The 16,351-nt window shown below is 45.3% G+C and overlaps 1 protein-coding gene across 3 annotated transcripts in view; it reads right to left on the bottom strand.

The window, feature by feature from the left end:
* Window positions 1-4,922: 4,922 nt before the first annotated feature.
* The window catches only part of LOC119969486 (spermatogenesis-associated protein 2-like), a 36,723-nt gene continuing 25,294 nt past the window's right edge, over window positions 4,923-16,351 (bottom strand). For all 3 annotated transcript variants that reach the window (XM_038803165.1, XM_038803167.1, XM_038803166.1), the window contains exon 3: window positions 4,923-6,745. In XM_038803165.1, coding sequence (XP_038659093.1) covers window positions 5,465-6,745 — 1,281 coding nt within the window. In that variant the 3' untranslated portion in view covers window positions 4,923-5,464. The remainder of the gene's footprint in view (window positions 6,746-16,351) is intronic.

Below are 16,351 nucleotides of genomic sequence, written 5' to 3'. Positions count from 1 at the left end.
ATCTAATTGAGGCCTCAACTTTAACTTTCCTCCACCCCCTATAACATAGAAATATATATAGAAAATAGGAGCAAGAGTAGGCCTTGTGGCCGTTCGAGCCCGCTCTGCCATTCATTATCATGGCTGACAATTCAATACCCTGATCCTGCCTCCTCCCCCACCCACCCCCCCCAAACAATATCCCTTTAGCCAAGAGCTATATCGAATTCCTTCTTGAAATCACAAACGTTTTGGCCTCAACTACTTTCTGTGGTAATGTATTCCAGATTCACCACTTTCTCCTCACCTGTCATAAAAGGCCTACCTCTTATTGTCAAATTACGATCCCTAGTTCTGGACGCCTCACCATCAGGAACATTCTTTCTGAATCTACCCTGTCTAATCCAAGCTGTGATGCTCACCAGTGGAACCACCACAAACCCCATCTCTCTGAAAATTGGAGTCAAACAAGCCTGCGTCATTGCATAACTCTTCCATTTTCCTTGCTGCAATTCAGCACTTCACCTCTAGCAAATTACCCACGGGTGTGAAGATAATCTATAGAACAGATGGGAAAATTTGCAACATAGGCCACCTTCAATTGAAAACCACTCCAACCTGAAAGAGCTTCAGTGTGCAGATGACACTAGTGTACATACATGCTCACTCAGAAACAGAACCCAGGTCATTATTGATTCCTTCTCCAAAGCATATGAGAAATTGAGTCTTTCACTAACACCCAAAATACTAAGGGCCTCTTGTAACCAGCTCCCACAGCACAACAATTTCCCCTTTGATCAAGAACAAGATTCTAGAAATTGTGGGCCATTTTCCAGATCTTGGAAGCTCCTCTCAAATGCAGATATAAATGATGAATAAGCTCAGCCTTTGTCCGATTGAGGAAATGGGTATTTGAGGACTGGTAGCTCAAACCCAAGGCTAAGATGATGATTTATCAAGCTGCAGTGATCCCTACACTTTTAAATGATTTAGAGACTTAACCTACCGCAAGCACTTCAAAGCACTGTAAACAGAACATTTGCAAGATCCTACATATCTGGAGGCAAGAAAGACAGTCCAGCAGCAGCGTCCTCTCCCAAGCCAGCTTGCCAAGCATCGAATCAATAGTCACTCAAATACATCTTTTGTATGCCAGACACCAGGCTCCTGAAGCAACTGCTCTATGAAGAGCTCAATCATGGCAGGAGGTTCCCAGGAGGGCAGGGGAACACTTCAAGGATGTTTTTTATTTATTCATTCAGGGGATGTTGGCGGCGTTGGCTGGGCCAGCATTTCTTGCCTTCACCAATTGCCCTTGAAGTTTATTTCAGAGTGTATTTAACAAATCAATCACATTGCTGTGGATCTGGAGTAACATATAGGCCAGACCAGGTAAGGATGGCAGGTTTCCTTCCCTAAAAGGATATTAATCAACCAGATGGATTTTTATGACAAATCCTCAATGGTTTCATGGTATTAGACTTTTAATTCCAGATTTTTAATTGAATTCAAATTTCACCACCTGCTGTGGTGAGATTTGAACCCAGGACCCAGAGCATTACCCTGGGTCTCTAGATTACTAGTCCAAAGCTACCACCCCCTTGCTTTGAGTATATCTTTAAAGAGCACAGTAATAAGTCTTATAACACCAGGTTAAAGTCCAACAGGTTTGTTTCAAACACTACAAACCTGTTGGACTTTAACCTGGTGTTGTAAAACTTCTTACTGTGCTCACCCCAGTCCAGCGCCGGCATCTCCACATCTTTAAAGAGATCAAACATACCTGCTGACTCTTGGGAGTCCCTGGCTTGTGACCAACCAAAATGGAGAAGGCTCATTCAGGAAGGCAGCAAACAATGACACGTCAGAAACATGCAGAGGCGAAGCAAGGGCGCAATCTCCAAACAATCCACCTGCCCAATCTTTCAAGCATCACCTCCCCATGTGGCTGAGTCTGCAGATTAGCCATTTTACTTAACAGCCATTTCAGAACCCACTGAACTGGAGAGGAAGCAAGTGATCCTCAGTCCCAAAGGACAACCCAAGAGAAGCAACTTTCCTATGACTTTACACACACAACAGATAGAAAGGTCCTCTTCTCCAGGCAGAAGCTAATGGTCTTCTTGTGATATCCTGGAGGAAAGAATCAAAGGATATGATTTAGCTTAAGTATTTTGTCAATGTTGATATACATGTACATGAATCACTGGGTGCAAGTTGCTGATGCTCTGCAGTCCACGGCGGGCTAAGTTGCTTTGTGGGAATCTCAGATCTGGATTATTGCTTTCACCCAGCTCAGTTGAACAGTCAGCCTCTTCATTTCCAATGTTCAGGGTGCTTGAAATGCGACTAATCTCCAGTACCACCTCATGGGCTGGGGAAACTGTTATGATCCCCACTGGACCTCCACCAGTCCTGGTCCTCTTACTGGCATTTTGCACTCTTCTGCAAAGTGGGGAGTTGGTTTGGGTACGACAGACCAGAGTGACTGAGAAATGTGCACATCTAACAAATGCAGTGCAAATGATGAAGGCAAAAATCATGCAGGCCCATATGCAAGTATTCACATTCTTATTAGTGGGAATGAAATGCCTTTGTGGGACATGGCCTCAATGTCACTTCAATAGTTGTAATGAGAATGGAGGGAAGTGAATGAGTGAGTAATGCAGTTGCTGAGAGGAAGGAGTTGAGTGTTTGAAGGGGGAATGAGGATGAGAGGAGCTGCATCAAATGACCCAGATGAAGAAAGGTTTGAATGGAATAGCATGGCAAGGCAGAGTAAGGGGAGAGTATTAAGATTTTAGTGCCACTAGACGCCAGCTAACCTTTCCTGACGAGTCAGGTCACGGAATCAATTTGCCGCCCCAAATCCACAAACTCATGGTCACAATGCTCCAGTTGACTTCTTTATGGCACCTCCACTCATCTCTCTCCTGCCCTTCACAACACAAAGGAAATCAAGGGAAACATCTGACAAACAAGGGCAATCTTACCCTTTTTGCAGCCATCTAACAATTCCACACTTCTGGTCAAGTCTTCCAAATCCTATCCTATCCTTCCATTTTGTTGTGCCCTCGGCCTTTAAACAGGCATAACGAAATGACATCATACTGGTTTGTGTCATGCCCACTAATTTAGAATGGAGGCCAATCTTGGAACAAAAATTTAAATGAGGATTGGCTGTTAAGATTTAAGTCCATGGTCCATGCTCACAATTGATTAAAAACTGGATGACAGATACAGAAAGAATGAAAGACTATTGGAGTATTAGCTTTCATGATAGAACACAATGGAAGTTATGCCAGTTGTATAGAGTTCTGGTTATACCAAATCTGGAGTACCATTTTCAGTTTTGGGCATCGTATTGCTGGAAGGACGGACTGCAGCACAATCACCAGAATAACAGAGGCCAAGAGAGAGCTACATTATGAGGATGGGATGCATAGATTAAGCTTGTGTTGCTTTGAATGTAGAATATGAAGAGGTAATCTAACAGAGGCATTTTAAGATGAAATGTGTAGGATAGGGTTCATGGAGAGAAACTATTTGTCCAGAACAAGGAGCCATAGCTGCGACTTCAAGGTGGGTCATTCAGGGGTGATGTCAGAAACAGCTTCTTCACACAGCATGGTGTGGAAATACTCCCAAGAAGTTGCTGAGGAGAAGTCAATTGAAAATTCCAAGACCAAGTGATGGTTATTTGTTAAGCGTATTAAAGTATTTGGAACCAAGGCTGGTAAATGAAGTGATGATAAGGATCAGCCATGATCTACGAATTGTGTTACAGGCACAGGCGGCGGAACAGCCTACTCCTGTTCCCAATAACTGCTTTCCAGGGTACGTGAAACCATGTAAACAGTTCCAGATTACCTGAAACCATGTGAGCAGTCACCATATACAAAGAAGAAAGAAAAAGTACAGCACAGGAACAGGCTCTTAACTATAAACAAAACCTTCCAAATTGTCGAGTGTGCCAGGATACGGTATAAAATTATATGCATTGGTGCATAGATCACATCCAATATATGAAATAATAAATTCCTGCAGAAAGGTACTGCTGCGGTATTGAATGGAGCTGCATTCAACAGTCACAATAATAAGAAATTCCCAATCTCAAAAATTAAAATATTCACATTTGCTTCCTGCTTGTATAGAACCTAGGAATTGGGAGCAGTAGGCCACTCAGACCCTCAAGTCTGCACTGCATTCAAGTAGACATTGTTGATCTGAGTGTTACCTCAACCCACATTCCTGCCCAGCCCAATAAACCTTGGTCGCCCCTTTATACCATACCAAGCCATACATAACAGAAGGCTCCAAGTGTTTGATCTCTAGTCTGTGAGGAGTTGGACAATCTCCGGTGAGCAACAACAGGAATGCTGTATGTGGTATCAGCAACTTCAGTCGGTTGAAGTAAGGAAATAAAACTGAGAATAGCCACCTTAATTATAATCCATTGATCCCAACTGGAAGTGCATAATGGAAGAAATGATCTAAACCAGCCAAATTGAAGAGTATTGAAACTCACAACTATGACCACTTGAGTGAAGGAACAGGACCTGTACAACTGCCATGATTCAGGACTTTTAAAAAGGATGAAAGCGTAGGGAAAGTTTTAGAACTGCATCTTCTTTTTACCTTAATGCTAGGGAACAGATTAAATTGCTCCTAAATTGGCATGAACTATCTGGAAGGGAGGTTGCACAGACAAAAGTTACAGTTCAAAAATTTGGTGGCAGATAGTAATCAATTTTTAAGGTGTGCATCACAACTGACATTATAGCCTGTGAACAAGATGAGGGGCTCAAACCTCAGCTCAGGAGAGTCAAAAATTAAAGAACAAGTGTATTTTCTTTGGTAAACTCAGACTAACAGTATGAGGGTGTTAAACTAGGGTTCAGACACAATTTACCTTATTTCTTTAAAATAAAAACAAATCCGAATTTAGCATTGCCAGTTACACAGTTTTATTCATACAAGCAATCATAAAATTAACAGTCTTCAAAAAAAAATGCATGGATAAGCCAAGGAATACCAGAATAGGTATCAGAAAACACATACTTGCCCACCTATTGTAAGTAAAAAGTAATTATGAAACACTATCACATTAGAAAATGGCTAGAGAAAAATTGCACATCAATAACAAGGCTCATGATATAAACATCTGACAGCTTTACATTAAATATTGCAGCTTGTTGTCTCCCATTCATTTCTGGTAACAAGGCATTTGCTCCAGGTTCTGAACCATTATTTCACTTTCTGCAACATTAGTATGGATTGTTAAATTAAAGCAGCTTTAATGTACATACATCAGCCCTTGAAAAATATAGCAGCAACTTAAATATCTTAAGGTACATAGTACAAGAGATCACAGTGTGCATTTATATTTCAACAATATTCATTCTACAATCTACCCATTTTCAAAATATTCTCAGCATAGATTTTTCCAGGGCTGATCATGCATTTTTATTCCAGATTGAATAATTCACCTGTACGGGGAATAAATCTTGCCAGATTTGTAATTAAGCTGGCCGTTTGGGTGAAAACTGTGCAGTTTATTCTTGTTGCATAAATCTTGATGATAAACAGCCCTGCAATCATCACAGGAGACCTTAGAACAGTTCATACAAGTGAACTTTGCGGCCGGTTTGTCACAAAATCCACAGCGCAATGTGGTGGTGCCCTTGAAACTGGGTGTGCGTTCTTGATAATGGGATGTGATCGAAAATGCACATTTCTCTTTCGGAACAGAACTCACAGAAAGATCATTCTGAACAGACGATGAGCGTGATAAGATACCCACTGCCCTTGGATATTCATGTCTGTATGAGACAAGTGAACACTCTCCTGTGTCTCGATGGCACTGGTTACAAAGAGCCTTGTCACATTTTTGGCAAGTTATAGTACCACTGGACATTCCACACATTTGGCACTTCAACGCAACTGTGTTAGATACACTTTCTTTGGTAAGATGCGAAGTTTCATGGTACACACCTCTTAAGTCATTATTTTTGATCAATCTTGTATTATGGCTAGATGCATCTGTCCATCTCGGTGTTAAAGTGCTTCTAGGATCTTCAGCTGTGTAAAGATCCAAATCATCATCAAGTGCCTGGAAAGACATGTTAAAATTATTTTCTGCTCTCCAGTTATCACTGGGCGACTGCAAGTATTCATCTGATCCTAAACGAGGGGAACTTGACATAGCAAGAAGAGATGGTGTAGGACGATAAATCTCATCAGTCATGTCCTCCAAAGAAGCACCATAAATAGTCTCTTTTTTGTGATGTACAGGTGTCAGATTAACTTTACTTAACTGCTTTCCCAAGTGATTTTCATCATTATCTACATGTGATGAAGACTTGTACATCAAATGTTTCAGGTAATGGTTTGTTAACCGTTCACTGTCCGGTCTTCGAATCTCCATTCGCGTCACTGATGCATGCAAGTCTTCTAGTCTTCGTTGTCTTTTCATTGCATCAATGCAACCTCTCACGTCTTCCATGCTGCTCTTCCGTTCTTCAAGTACATTGAGCTCGGAATAGCCCTTACCTTTTATTTGTGAACAGATTTCAAGTAAATTCTCACATTCAATTCCAGCCAAGAAGAGCTCAAAAGACATCAATTTCACACGGTTAGTGTTTACTTTGTTTTTCAGTTCAAAGGTTTCCTTTTCATGGTTGTACCCTATATGAAATAGGATATTCCAAATATCATCTTCACACAATGCAGATTTGATATAGTAGACAAAGTGGCCCGTAAAGGTCTAGAACAGAAAGAAAATTAAATGAGTCAGGTTCTTAGCATTTCTCACATACAACTTTTCCGACATGGCCATTCTTTTTCATGCAGCTTCTTTCAACAGGTGATAACAACATAAACACTCCACCACCATTAATTCAAACTCAAACTCAGTTGTGAACATTTTAAGAAACGTGTCGCAATCTGCAATGTTGCAATTCAATTATTTTGTTCCACACAGACAAAAGAAAACACAGAAAAGATTTTAAAATAAATTGGAGGGCATCACCAGGATCTGATCACCAACATGAAAATATCTAAGCCAAACAGAATTTCAGAACATTTTACAATGCAAAATCAGTAATGTTTCAACAGCAAATGGTCAATGAGAATAGTTAAAGAAATTAGAAATTCATGGAAATTTTTGGAGCCAAAGGGCTTCGAGCCATTGTACTCCAGATTATTTATTTTTAAAATTGGTCTATTCTTGGCATATTTCATTTTTCTCACTTTATTTCTTTGTTTTGAATCCTAACCAGTAAAATATTTTTTTAAAAGCATCTGTGTTGGTTTAAGTCACACTCTGAAATAAAGATAGTTTTACACACAAGCCTGGAAATTGCCCCATTCAATTCTGGCTAAGCTGCTGTGAAGAAGTGGAGCTCCTTAGAGCTTAAGCAGCATCATTTTGAAGAGAAAAGTCAGTTGCTAAGAGAGTCTATGGATTACAAAAAAGAGCCGAGGAACAATAATGTGCATTTCTATACCATTTTCTTTTATTAAAAAAGAGAAACATCCCACGGTGCTTCATTGGCAAAGAAATGAACAGATGGAGAGCTTTGTGGGAAAGGGTGGGGGAGGACAATCAAAAAGCTTGGTTGCTCTTGGAGAGAGAGACACAGGAGGGGAAATAAAGCTGTAGAAAGTTGCAAAGGCACAGTGATCTGTTGTGGAGAGGAGTTCAAGGAATCAAAACTGGATTTCTATTGGGGGGGGGGGGGGGGGGGGGGTTTAGAGAGCCAGTGCAGGCAAACAAAAATGGAGCAGCCAAGGAAGGGAAGAGAGAGAGAGAAATTATAGCAAGATTTTTTAAATGATCTGGAATTTACAGATTCTGGCAAGGAGGATACTAGAGAAAAGGAAAATTTAAATGTGGCAGGGATAGGAATTTAGGTAATAAAAAGATTCAGAGATGGAACTTGGCAATGATGTTAACATGGAAATAAGCAGCCTTGGTGATGGATAGCATTTGCAAGACCAGTTTTGATTGCGTCATAGAACAAGTAGCTATTTGGTCCATCATGTCGGTGTAGTCTCTCCATGGAGCAATCCAGCCAGTCCCATTCCCCTATATCCCTGTTTCTTTCATTCCAATTTCCTTTTGAAATTGCCTGCAGGGCAGCATCTTCCAGCTCATCACCACTTCACAGTGAGTGGTAATGAAGTGGAACTCACTGCCCAGGAGGGTGGTGGAAGCAGAAATGATGAGGATTCCAAAGCTGTGCACTGTTTGAACTATGCCAAGGAAGCTTACTTTTTAGAAGAAGCCAATGCGATGAATGTAGGAATCAGATGTATTGTATTATTGGTATCTGGTGCAGTAAAGATGTGTCTGTGTATGTTTCTGCTGCTTAATTTTTAAAAAAAGTTTTTGTCCTCTTCGGTTTTGGCCCTTGTCCCTCTTGTTTTCTTTGCATGCCTTTGCCCACTCTTTCCCCCCCCCCCCCCCCCCCCCAAAAACAACCTCCCTCCATCCTGTTTGTCCAGTGGCTTACCAGTGTCTTTCTTTCCCCCCACCCCTGAAATGCCTCCTCGAGCACTACTCAATTTATCTCCACCACCAGAAAGGCACTGCGCGCTGCTGTTAGCCATGTTAGACTCAGCCCTGTGCATGGGGAGGTGAAGTTTGTCCTGTGCAGTGCTTCAATCTAGAGTCCTTCCTCGTCTCATCCAGTGGGGAGCGTACCTCTTCCAACAGTAGCCCGTACAGGTCCACAGTTTCCTTGTCCTAGAACATACAGTGCAGAAGGAGGAGGCCGTTCGGCCCATCGAGTCTGCACCGACCCACTTAGGCACTCACTTCCACTCTATCCCCGTAACCCAATAACCCCCTCGGACACCAAGGGCAATTTAGCATGGTCAATCCTGGTCCTAACCTCCGCGTCTTTGGACTGTGGGAGGAAACCGGAGCACCCAGAGGAAACCCACAGACACGGGGAGAACGCGCACTCTCAGCTCAACCAGTGGCCCAGCAGGGATCCAAATAGTCCACAATTATGGATCCGGATGGGTCTGGTGGAGGAAGTCAAAAGGGACCTGTAAAAATGGGGGCAACTCCCACTCTCCCACACAGGGAGACTACGGACAATCAAAAATGACACTGGCGCTGTGAAGCCACAGTACTAACCACTTGTGCTACCGTGCTGCCCAAGGTTGCATGCATCCAGCAGTTCTTCCACTAACAAATGTCCTGGTGTCTAGGGGTATTATATTGTTTTCTTACAGGGGAAATTATTGACCTGAATGTATCACAGGTCGTTTCCTCTCGTCAATTGGAAACTCTTGTGAGTTCCTTCAGGGATACGACTATCGACCTTGTACATGTCCCTAACCGTCAGAGTCCTCTCATCTCGTCTCCACATTTTGAAGGTGGCGTCCATTATTGAGGATGGAAACCTGTGGATGTTGCTGGTGGGGGCCAGGCTGGACATTTCGGTTAGGCCAAAGTGTTGCCTCATTTGGTACCACGTCGGGAGTGTGGCTACTACCACTGGGCTCATTGAGTGTTGACCGCTGGGGGGGGGGGGGGGGGGGGGGGGGAGGAGAAGGAGAATCAGCTGCAGCCAGGATTTTGAGGAACATCCCAATGCACGAACCCTCCTTCGGGTTCTGCCCCCCTTCCCCGCTGCCCACACAAACGCCATGATTAGTATGTTCAGTGTCGAACAAGGCCACGGGGCTGTAGGTCAGGAGGGATCTAAACAGGAAGAGGAACCTGGGCAGTATGTTCATTTTTGATTGTCCGTAGCCTCCCTGTGAGGGAGTGGAAGTTGCCCCCATTTCTGCAGGTCCCTTTTGACTTCCTGCACCAGACCCATCCAGATCCACAGTCGTGGACTATTTGGATCCCCAGGTAGAGGAATTTGGTTTTGATTTGGGCTCGACAGTAATCCTTCCATCTCAGTCCCTCCCCCTGCGGGTTTACAGGGAAGATCTCGCCCTTGCACCGGTCGAGCATGTAACCCAAGAAGGCTCCAAACTCAGTGAGGCGTTTCATTTTCCCTTCCATGCTGTGGTCTGGGGGTTCGAGATGTAGAGAAGCAGGTCATCCACAGAGTGAAACTCGATGCGCTCTGTTCCCCCTTCGGATACCTCTTCGCCCCTGCGTTGTTCTGACGGCAATCGCCAGTGGCTCGATTGCCAGAGCAAACAGCAGCGGGGAGATAGATAGAGAAATACAGCACAGAACAGGCCCTTCGGCCCACGATGTTGCGCCGAACTTTTGTCCTAGGTTAATCATAGAATTTTGGACAATTTTTCATGACAATTTTTCATGGCCAATCCACCCAACCTGCACATCTTTGGACTGTGGGAGGAAACCGGAGCACCCGGAGGAAACCCACGCAGTCACGGGGAGGATGTGCAGACTCCACACAGACAGTGACCCAAGTCGAAATCGAACTTGGGACCCTGGAGCTGTGAAGCAATTGTGCTATCCACAATGCTACCGTGCTGCCCTTAAGAAGTTAACCTACACTCCATTATTCTACCCTAATCCAAGTACCTATCCAATAGCCGCTTGAAGGTCCCTAACTTGTCCGACTCAACTACTACCACAGGCAGTGCATTCCATGCCCCCACTACTCTCTGGGTAAAGAACCTACCTCTGACATCCCCTCTATATCTTCCACCATTTATCTTAAATTTATGTCCCCTAGTAATGGTGTGTTCCACCCGGGGAAAAAGTCTCTGACTGTCTACTCTATCTATTCCCCTGATCATCTTATAAACCTCTATCAAGTCGCCCCTCATCCTTCTCCGTTCTAATGAGAAAAGGCCTAGCACCCTCAACCTTTCCTCGTATGACCTACTCTCCATTCCAGGCAACATCCTGGTAAATCTCCTTTGCACCTTTTCCAAAGCTTCCACATCCTTCCTAAAATTAGGTGACCAGAACTGCACACAGTACTCCAAATGTGGCCTGACCAAGGTTTTGTACAGCTGCATCATCACCTCACAGCTCTTAAATTCAATCCCTCTGCTAATGAACGCTAGCACACCATAGGCCTTCTTCACAGCTCTATCCACTTGAGTGGCAACTTTCAAAGAACTATGAACATAGACCCCAAGATCTCTCTGCTCCTCCACATTGCCAAGAACCCTACCATTAACCCTGTATTCCGCATTCATATTTGTCCTTCCAAAATGGACAACCTCACACTTGTCAGGGTTAAACTCCATCTGCCACTTCTCAGCCCAGCTCTGCATTCTATCTGTCTCTTTGAAGCCGACAACAGCCCTCCTCACTATCCACAACTCCACCAATCTTCGTATCATCTGCAAATTTACTGACCCACCCTTCAACTCCCTCATCCAAGTTGTTAATGAAAATCACAAACAGCAGAGGACCCAGAACTGATCCCTGCGGTACGCCACTGATAACTGGGCTCCAGGCTGAATATTTGCCATCCACCACCACTCTCTGTCTTCTATCGGTTAGCCAGTTTGTTATCCAACTGGCCATTGGAGATGGGCATCCTGGTCTCGTGCCTTTGTGCAGTGGAAGTATTTAGAGCTGGTAGTGTTTGTCTGTATGCTCGCCAGGAGGTAAATCTTGGTCCGAACCCAAACCGTTCCAGTACGTTCACTCGACTCTGTCAAAGGCCTTTTCTGTGTCCAGAGAGATGATCACTTGGTATTCTCTCCCAGATGGGTATCACGTTCAGCAGGTGCCTGATATTTGATGTTAGCTGCCTGCCCTAGACAAGGCCCATGTTGTCCTCTGCAACCTCTGGCATGCGGCTCTCCAGGGCCTTTGGCAGGATCTTTGCGTCTACGTTGCATAGCAAGATGGGCATGCACTCAAGTCGGGTATTTGTCCTTTTTGGGTATCAGAGATATTTTGGCTTGTGAGAGTGTTGGTGGCAGGGTGCCCCTAACCAGCAGGTCTGCGCACATCTCCCACAGGTGCGGGGCCAATGCTGACAAGTCCTTAGGGAATCCATCTGGCCCCAGCGCCATCATGGAGTAGATACTCTCCATGGCTTCTCCCAGTTCTAATGGTGCTTCCAGGCCACATCTCTTTTCGTACCCCCTCCCCCCACAATCAGCATGTCCAGTCTGTTCAGGAACTGTTTCATCCCCGAGTTCCCCTAATGAGTACAGCCCCCAGTAGAAGGTTGCGGAGGTTTCGTTGACCTTTTCTGGCATGGTGACTGACATACCGCTACCAGCCCTACTAACCGGGACTATTTTTTTTTTAATAAACAATTTTATTGAGGTAGTTTTTGGCTTTATAAACAGTTACAGACATCATCAGAAAGGAAGCAAAAAAGGCAAAAATGTGCAAACATCCACGTACTTTCAATACTTCCACCGTAACATATTGCACAAGCCCGCTCCCCTCCCACCGGTACTACCCGCCATATTTTCCCTCCTACTCTACTCTAACCCCCCCCCCCCCTCCCCCCACCCCCCTGCTGACGCTCACTCTCCCGCAAAGAAGTCAATAAATGGTTGCCACCTCCGGGTGAACCCCTGCACAGAACCCCTCAAGGCGAACTTGATTTTTTCCATCCCCAGGAAACTCGACATGTCCGCAAGCCACCACTCAGTCTTCGGGGGCTTTGAGTCCCTCCACGCCAATAATATTCGTCGCCGGGCTATCAGGGAAGCAAAGGCCAGCACATCGGCCTCTTTCTCCCCCTGGACGCCCGGGTCTTCCGAAACCCCAAAAATTGCCACCCCTGGGCTCATCACCACCCTTGTTTTTAGCACCTGGGACATGACCCCCGCAAATCCCTCCCAGTACCCCCTCAGCTCAGGGCATGCCCAAAACATGTGAACATGGTTCGCTGGTCCTCCCGCGCACCTAGCGCATTTGTCCTCTATCCCGAAAAATTTGCTCATCCGAGCCACCGTCATATGGGCCCGGTGAACGACCTTAAATGTCGCGGTCGAGTTTACCCTACTCAGGGCCTCTGCCCACAGCCCATCCTCCATTTCCCCGCCTAGCTCCTCCTCCCATTTAAGTTTCAGTTCCTCTGTCTGGGACCCTTCCTCCCTCATGAGCACCTTATAAATACCCGAGACTCTACCCTCCCCTTCATCCCTCCCAGAGACTATTCTGTCTAGGATCCCCATTGGCGGGAGGCGCGGGAAAGATGGGACCTGTCTACGAACAAAGTCCCGCAACTGTAGGTATCTAAAATCATTTCCCCTTACCACCCCAAATTTCTCCTCCAAGCTCCTCAAACTCGCGAAGCTCCCTTCCAGGAACATATTAACCGGGACTATTTTTGATGTGGTAGAACATAGAACATAGAAAAATACAGCACAGAACAGGCCCTTCGGTCCACAATGTTGTACAGTACTTTTGTCCTAGATTAAGAACAAATTAATCTACACCCCATCATTCTACCGTAATCCATGTACCTATCCAATAGCTGCTTGAAGGTCCCTAATGTTTCCGACTCAACTACTTCCACAGGCAGTGTATTCCATGCCCCCACTACTCTCCGGGTAAAGAACCTACCTCTGGCATCCCCCCTATATATTCCACTATTCACCTTAAATTTATGTCCACTTGTTTTTTTTTTTTTAAATTTAGAGTACCCAATTATTTTTTTCCAATTAAGGGGCAATTTAGCGTGTTCAATCCACCTACCTTGCACATCTTTTGGGTTGTGGGGGGCGAAACCCACGCAAACACGGGGAGAATGTGCAAACTCCACACGGACAGTGACCCAGAGCCGGGATCGAACCTGGGACCTCAGCGCCGTGAGACTGCAGTGCTAACCTACTGAGCCACCGTGCTGCCAATTTATGTCCACTTGTAATGGTTTGTTCCACCCGGGAAAAAAGCCTCTGACTGTTTACTCTATCTATTCCCCTGATCATCTTATAAACCTCTATCAAGTCACCCCTTATCCTTCTCCGTTCTAATGAGAAAAGGCCGAGCATCCTCAACCTTTCCTCGTAAGACCTACTCTCCATTCCAGGCAACATCCTGCTAAATCTCCTTTGCACCTTTTCCAAAGTTTCCACATCCTTCCTAAAATGAGGCGACCAGAACTGCACACAGTACTCCAAATGTGGCCTTACCAAGGTTTTGTACAGCTGCATCATCACCTCATGGCTCTTAAATTCAATCCCTCGGCTAATGAACGCTAGCACACCATAGGCCTTCTTCACAGCTCTATCCACTTGAGTGGCAACTTTCAAAGATCTATGAACATAGACCCCAAAACTCTCTGCTCCTCCACATTGCCAAGAACCCAACCATTAACCTTGTATTCCGCATTCATATTTGTCCTTCCAAGATGGACAAACTCACTTTTCAGGGTTAAACTCCATCTGCCACTTCTCAGCCCAGCTCTGCATCCTATCTATGTCTCTTTGCAGCCGACAACAGCCCTCCTCACTATCCACAACTCCACCAATCTTCGTATCGTCTGAAAATGTACTGACCCACCCTTCAACTCCCTCATCCAAGTCATTAATGAAAATCGCAAACAGCAGAGGACCCAGAACTGATCCCTGCGGCACTGGTAACTGGGCTCCAGGCTGAATATTTGCCATCCACCACCACTCTGACTTCTATCGGTTAGTCAGTTCGTTATCCAACTGGACAAATTTCCCACTATGCCATGCCTCCTTACTTTCTGCATAAGCCTACCATGGGGAACCTGATCAAATACCTTACTAAAATCCATGTACACCACATCCACTGCATTAACTTCATCCACGTGCATGGCCACCTCCTCAAATAATTCAATAAGACTTGTGAGGCAAGACCTCCCCTCACAAATCTGTGCTATCCCTAATCAAGCAGTGTCTTTCCAGATGCTCAGAAATCCTATCCCTCAGTACCCTTTCCATTACTTTGCCTACCACCGAAGTAAGACTAACTGGCCTGTAATTCCCAGGGTTATCCCTATTCCCTTTTTTGAACAGGGGCACGACATTCGCCAGTCTCCAATCCCCTGGTACCACCCCTGTTGACAGCGAGGACGAAAAGATCATTGCCAACGGCTCTGTAATTACATGTCTTGCTTCCCATAGAATCCTTAGATATATCCCATCAGGCCCGGGGGACTTGTCTATCCTCAAGTTTTTCAAAATGCCCAACACATCTTCCTTCCTAACAAGTATCTCATCAAGATAACCAGTCTGTTTCACATGGTCCTCTCCAACAATATGGCCCCTCTCATTTGTAAATACTGAAGAAAAGTACTCGTTCAAGACATCGCCTATCTCTTCTGACTCAATACACAATCTCCCGCTACTGTCCTTGATGGGACCTACCCTCGCTCTAGTCATTCTCATATTTCTCACATATGTGTAAAAGGCCTTGGGGTTTTCCTTGATTCTACCCGCCAAAGATTTTTCATGCCCTCGCTTAGCTCTCCTAATCCCCTTCTTCAGTTCCCTCCTGGCTATCTTGTATCCCTCAAGCGCCCTGTCTGAACCTTGTTTCCTCAGCCTTACACAAGTATCCTTCTTCCTCTTAACAAGACATTCAACCTCTCTTGTCAACCATGGTTCCCTCACTCCACCATCTCTTCCCTGCCCGACAGGGACATACATATCAAGGACACGTAGTATCCGTTCCTTGAACAAGTTCCACATTTCAATTGTGTCCTTCCCTGACAGCCCATGTTCCCAACTTCTGCACTTCAGTTCTTGTCTGACAGCATCGTATTTACCCTTCCCCCAATTGTAAACCTTGCCCTGTTGCACGCACCTATCCTTCTCCATTACTAAAGTGAAAGTCACAGAATTGTGGTCACTATCTCCAAAATGCTCCCCAGCTTTTCTATTATCCCCCTTTCCTTCTGAGCCCCAGAGCCAGAGTCAGTGCCAGAAACCTGGCCGCTTGGGCCTGCCCTCAGTAGGTCACCCCCCTCCCCCAACAGCATCCAAAACGGTATACTTGTTTTGAAGGGTAACAGCCACGAGGGATCCCTGCACTGTCTGCCCGTTCGTTTTCTTTCCCGACTGTAACCCAGCTACTCTTGTCCTGTACCTTGGGTGTGGCTACCTCCCTGTAACTCTTCTCTATTACCCCCTCTGCCTCCCGGATGATCCAAAATTGATCCAGCTCCAGTTCCCCAACACTGTCTCCGAGGAGCTGGAGTTGGGTGCACTTACCGCAGGTATAGTCAGCGGGGACACCCGTGGTATCCCTCACCACCCACATCCTACAGCAGGAGCATGCAACTGCCCTAGCCTCCATCCCCTCTTACCTTACAGAATACAGCTGCACTGTGGACCAACTGGAACTCCGCCCTCAGACTCTGCTCCCAGTCAGCTGTACTCTGTAAACTCCCGGCTCCCTTCACGCTCTTTGAGGAAATGTAGGAAATGAAATGAAAAGAGCACTTTACTCCCTCCTCACCCAACTCCCTCA

Source organism: Scyliorhinus canicula, chromosome 7, assembly GCF_902713615.1.
Source record: "Scyliorhinus canicula chromosome 7, sScyCan1.1, whole genome shotgun sequence".
Classification (NCBI taxonomy): domain Eukaryota; kingdom Metazoa; phylum Chordata; class Chondrichthyes; order Carcharhiniformes; family Scyliorhinidae; genus Scyliorhinus; species Scyliorhinus canicula.
This window is presented reverse-complemented; position numbering and strand designations above follow the sequence as displayed.